General features: G+C 46.0%; 1 protein-coding gene across 1 annotated transcript in view; it reads right to left on the bottom strand.

The window, feature by feature from the left end:
• The window catches only part of IQCK (IQ motif containing K), a 98,662-nt gene that overhangs the window by 92,112 nt on the left and 1,277 nt on the right, over window positions 1–5,273 (bottom strand). Inside the window, exon 2 of the mRNA XM_025206995.1 lies at window positions 1,669–1,785. Coding sequence (XP_025062780.1) covers window positions 1,669–1,785 — 117 coding nt within the window. The remainder of the gene's footprint in view (window positions 1–1,668; window positions 1,786–5,273) is intronic.

Genomic DNA, 5,273 nt, shown 5'->3' with positions numbered 1-5,273 from the left:
ATGGTTCCCTCCCCCCTCCTCCAGCCCCCTCCCTCCCCCACACTTACTGGCATGGAGCCCACGTTCAGCTCCCTGCAGCTGGCATGCTGTCTGCCCTGCATGGGCAGGCAGTGTGCTTCAGCACCAGGGTGAGGGCCAGCCATAGAGATGCTCTGGCTGGCTACCAGAGCGTCTACTGTGGAAGACCAAGCCACCAGTTGCCTCAGGGCACGGTCCCTACCCTGCTTTTTCCCCCCATGGTCTTTTTTGACCCCTGGATATCCAGGGGTCTAATTTTGCCCCCGCGCTGCTATCTAAACTGCATTACCATTACAATTTGCTATTTACATTTGTTCTACTGAACAACCAACTGTATATCCAAATTTTGTTGGGTTTTCTGAGCATGCTTCTCATTTACTGAATAGTAGGACCAGATTCCCAATACACATGATATGCTGCATGTTGCTAAAACAAGCATAGACCTTTTTGTTAATTCATGCAAGGTTCTAATTGAGAAATTAGCAGAGCTTCATTAACATATAAATGAATGTCATTCCACTATGTTCATAAGTACAAGTTCAGGGAAACTGAAATGGATTGATATATTATGCCCCAACTAACAGCACCATCATCAGTTTTCCATTCTATTTACATAAAATTAACAGAAAATAATGGTTTCATTTTCCCTTAGGGCAACAAATGTGCTATCCAGGTTAGCATAGAGAAGCTATTAAAAAATTACCCTGTAAAATGCTAGTTCCTGTAAAGAAACAAACTAGGCTAACTGATGCATAGTAGATTAAGACAATTCCAAAATGCTTCATTTGAATTTAAAAAGCATTTAATTTAGGCTGATCAAACCTCAGTTTTAAGTTAATTTTATGCACCTACTTTGGTACCTTGCATGCAGTGGGCTTTTTATCAGAGGTCTGTCTTAATTTATCTCATTATTCATTCGGAGACACAAGTTTTTTGTTTTTTTTTAATTATAACCACTGCCAAAGTCAACAACAAAATCTTACAATGTTTGGCTTGAAACCAGCTTATCCACGTGTTGCACCACTGACTTCTGCAGAGTTGCACTCTCTTAAATTAGTTCTGGATCTGATCCAAAGTTTTTTAAATGAACAGAGCACTAGAATCAATGGACTCCCCACCATGAGGGTGTCCACTCCCAGTGCAGGATATTCTAAACTCACCATCAGGTGGTGTCCCAAAGGTCCACACTAATATCTTTGCAAGAGCAGGATGCTGGGAGAGGCAATTTCAGCACATATGTGTAAACAGGGCATTGTTCCTTTACTCTGCCTGCCTGCTTCTTTCTTGTATATCACAGGCCATTGCCTGATGGGAAGAGTTTAGTAAATAAAACGCTTGCATATTTCAGTATCCTGCCAATTCATACGAATGAAACAGACATACAGAGCAAAGGGACAGCACAACATGACAACCAAAACACAGCTGGTAAGCTAATTTGAGGCCTAGCAACCTTACTAGAGTCTCATTAAAGAAATGCAGCAATCTGTGGAATATTAGGTTTGATGATTAACAACAGTTTTTTGCAGAATATTGTTTCATATTCATGTAATTAATTCAGGGATACTTTACAAATGCTTTTTCTTTACCACTGAAAATCAATAAACCTTTAAAGTGTTCCCTGGATGGATTTCTCTCTCAAGTCATACTCACAGAGTCTCGTTTTGCTTCAGAAAGACCTGGAAAAGCAGGCTGCTCTGCTTCATACTCTACAAAGAAAAAAACAAACAAAAGAAAACACCCCTTCACATTCCAATAAAGATTTTGTCGCTATTTTTCTGAATAGAGTCACATAAATATTACTTTCTAAATGCTTTTTCATTTTGTTTCAAAATGTGAAAAACAGCGTGTGATGAATGAATTTAAGATGGAATTTAATTTTTTAAAATGAGTTAGAACTTCTGACTCACTTATCCTGGAGAGTCAAGGTCAGCATTGCCAAGTTGCTCTTGAAGAAAGGCTGTTTGTCCTAAACCAGCAATTTTGCATGGTGTAAATAAAATGGTACTGCTTGCATGAAATTAATTATTCTGTCCACTCATGGGCAATGGTACTTTTCATCTGAAGCTGTTAATAAACATTTACAGCTCTATCAGGTAGCTCCTTTTTACAGTGTCACAACCCAAAGTTGTGGGTTTTTTGATTGTGTGCGCTTCCGCACCGCTAAATTATGTTCCCGCCGAATTGCAGCTCTTTTGCACGACGGGGTGTTCTGTTGTTATAGAGAACCCGCGTGCAGAAGTGTTTCCAGCCATTCTGTAGCCTTCTTTGCATTGTGCATTACTCTTGCATTACAGTGATGCACGCTGCAAAGGAGTTCCCGCCAGTTGTATTGAGATTTGAGCCACATTATTGGCCGGTCTTAATTTAGGCACACGTGGCGGCTAGCTATTGGCTTGCTAGCCGTACAAAAGGCTTGGGTGGTTTCCGCCCAAGTTGGAGAGAAAGACGGAGAGAGAGAGATGGAGGGAGAGACGGATCTCTAAGTGCTGCGGGTCCTTTCGAACCCAGCGCGTCTTTCTTAAGAAGGCGATAGAGGCTCCAATTGCCGAACCCCCGGAGCCTAGCAAACTCCGGGGCACCACTCACCGACGGCCTCTAGCCTCTCCCCGTCACCAATCGCAGTCCAGACGAATCCCTACCCTAGAAGCGGAGCCTGATTCACTCCGGGGTCAAGGAACCGAGTTTATTAGAGTCCTCCACCGAGAACTCAAGCGGAGCTGAGCCTGGAAAGCTGACCAGCCTACACCACGACCACCTGGGGTGTAAGTAAATAATCTTTTCAATCAACCATTACGCCTCCGTGACTGATTCTAGCTCGAGCGTACTACTCCACCCCGGGACTTTTCTCCGGCCCCGCGTGCCCGGGCTGCCGGCCACAGCCCGCATGCACACAGACGGGCCCGGCTCGCACCCGGCGAGGGCGGGACCGGGAGCCGGCCCGCACATACAGCAGAAAAATTAATAAATCACAGGGAAGATAGTATGTGACCTGTCGAGATTATCAGTGAATCAGATTTAAGAGATAAGATCCAGTAGGAGTCCAGAATCCTAGCCCGATGCTGAACAGTAGGTAACAGTTCGGTCCTAAGGGTGGAATTCCTTTGGAACATGTGCATGGCAGATCAACCTCGGGTGTTGTGTTCTCTTCCTTCAGATCTGTTATTTATAGCAATGGCCGATTTGCCCAGGCATGGAACCAGATCTAATTCCCAGTGAAATCAATGGGAGTCTTTCAGTTGACTCAGTTGGTCAAAATCTGCTCAGTGGAGAGCAATAAAGACCAAAAATATAATTTCCTCCTAAATGAAATTAGTTAAAAAAATTAAATCAAGAGCTATGGTAAGGAGCTCAAAGGCTTTTTAAATGGGAAGTTCTCCTTACAACTTTGACATTATCAGCAATTGTCTTTTTTTGGCTGATATGGCCAATAATGTCGCCAATAAATGCTGTGTGCATGTGTGCAGCCTGGAGAGCTTGGAGGGCAGATCAAGGAGCGCAGCTTGGAGAGCAGCATCTAGCTGATAAGTTTGTTGGGGGGAAGAAGGAGGGAAGAGGTGTGGGGGGGAGGAGACTGAAGCCTCTGCAATAGGGAGGAGGGGAGCTGGGGCTGATTCAGGTGCTGCCCAGCTGAGGCGGGGTGCAAGCAGCTTGTCTGGGAGAAATGGGGGGGCTCCCGCCACTGCGTGCACCCCCAGAGGAAGCATACGGGGGGGTGTGCCCCTGGAATCTGTGCCTGGGGCGAGAGCAGGCTGCCACAGTGCACGTGGGGCTATGTCAGGGTCTTCCTGGCAAGGGCTGGCCTGGAGCTGAGCGTGGGCTGGGTGGCAACAGCGCTGGGAGGCAAGGGGCCACAGTGTACCTCAAGCACCCCTCAAGCACAGCCCTGGTCCAGCCCTACCCCCTGCCAGGAAAAGCCCAGTGCAGTCCCTGGCCCTGAGTGCACAGAGGCAGCCTGCCCTTGCCCTGCACATAAATCCAGGAGGCACACACCCCCCACGCTTCCCCTGGGGGTGCATGCAGTGGCGGGAGCCACTCCCCCTCCCCATGCCCCCTTGATGAGTCACTCATGGCTCTGTCTTGTGCCCTACCCTGGCTGAGTAGTGGCTGCCCCAGCTCCCCATCTCCCTCACCTTGAGGCCTCAATCTGCTCACCACACTCTTCCTGTCCCCCCCCGCAACTGTCTTACTAGCCAGATGCTGCTCTCCAAGCTGCCGGGCTGCATATCGGTAATTGGATCAGTATTGGCTGATGTGGTTTGTTAATAATCGGCCATCGGTATTGGCCCAAAATATCTTTATTGGTGCACCCCCAAATATTTGGAATGATATCTACCTAACTTTACATAAAGCAGGTGTGAGGATATCAAGTAGAGATTGTATCTTGATATCAAAATTCAAGATCAGGACCTTGAACACAAAATAAGCCTGTGATGACCCAAACAACCATTTTAATAATCAAGGATGCCTTAAGTGGCATTACTGCCTCCATACCTATCCTCCCATTCATTTGAGTTAGGATAGATGGCATTTTATACCAAGACTAAACATGGCTACTTAAAAGAAAGCACCTACTTCACTCCAACAACCCTACTTCACTCCAGGACACTATAAATGACCCAATTAATAAATGATCTTATAGATCCAATTAAGTGACTGGTGCATGAGCTTCAGCTTCCTGAAAATTCCTAGAGTGCACTGCAGACGTTGGGAAAGAAGCTGGTATTAATTTTGTATTCATTAAGCAGGTATTACAGTAGCCGTATCACTGCCTCTCTGCTTTTACAAGGGAATAATCTGATTCCCTTGTTGCAATAAACCACAAGGCTGGATTTGCTCAGGAATCAGATTACTGCATCATGAGAGAGAGAATACTATCGCTTCATTATGCGTGTAATAAATTGGACACCTTTGGCCCCACTGCAAGCGCATGATACAAGAATACAATCCTACTGGGAATGCCTGATGACAACATAAATCTCAAGAGCAATATACAATTTTTATTAAAAAGAGATCTGAACGTCTTGCTCTGCCGTTGTGAGCAGCATGTGCTCCCGCACGCTTCAGAAACCAGTGACAACTTGCGTGGAGGGATGCAGTCTGCAGGGCCGGCTCTGCTCTCCTTTGGTTTTATTACATTTGTGTGTCAATGAGACACTAAAAGGCCAATGCAAATACTGGAGTCAGGGCTGCTGCAGCCTCGCCTTGGCAGTGGCAGGTCATGCCCAGCAAGTGGAAAGGAGGGGATTTGAAAATAA

Source organism: Alligator sinensis, unplaced genomic scaffold (assembly GCF_000455745.1).
Source record: "Alligator sinensis unplaced genomic scaffold, ASM45574v1 scaffold330_1, whole genome shotgun sequence".
NCBI classification, from domain to species: domain Eukaryota; kingdom Metazoa; phylum Chordata; order Crocodylia; family Alligatoridae; genus Alligator; species Alligator sinensis.
This window is presented reverse-complemented; position numbering and strand designations above follow the sequence as displayed.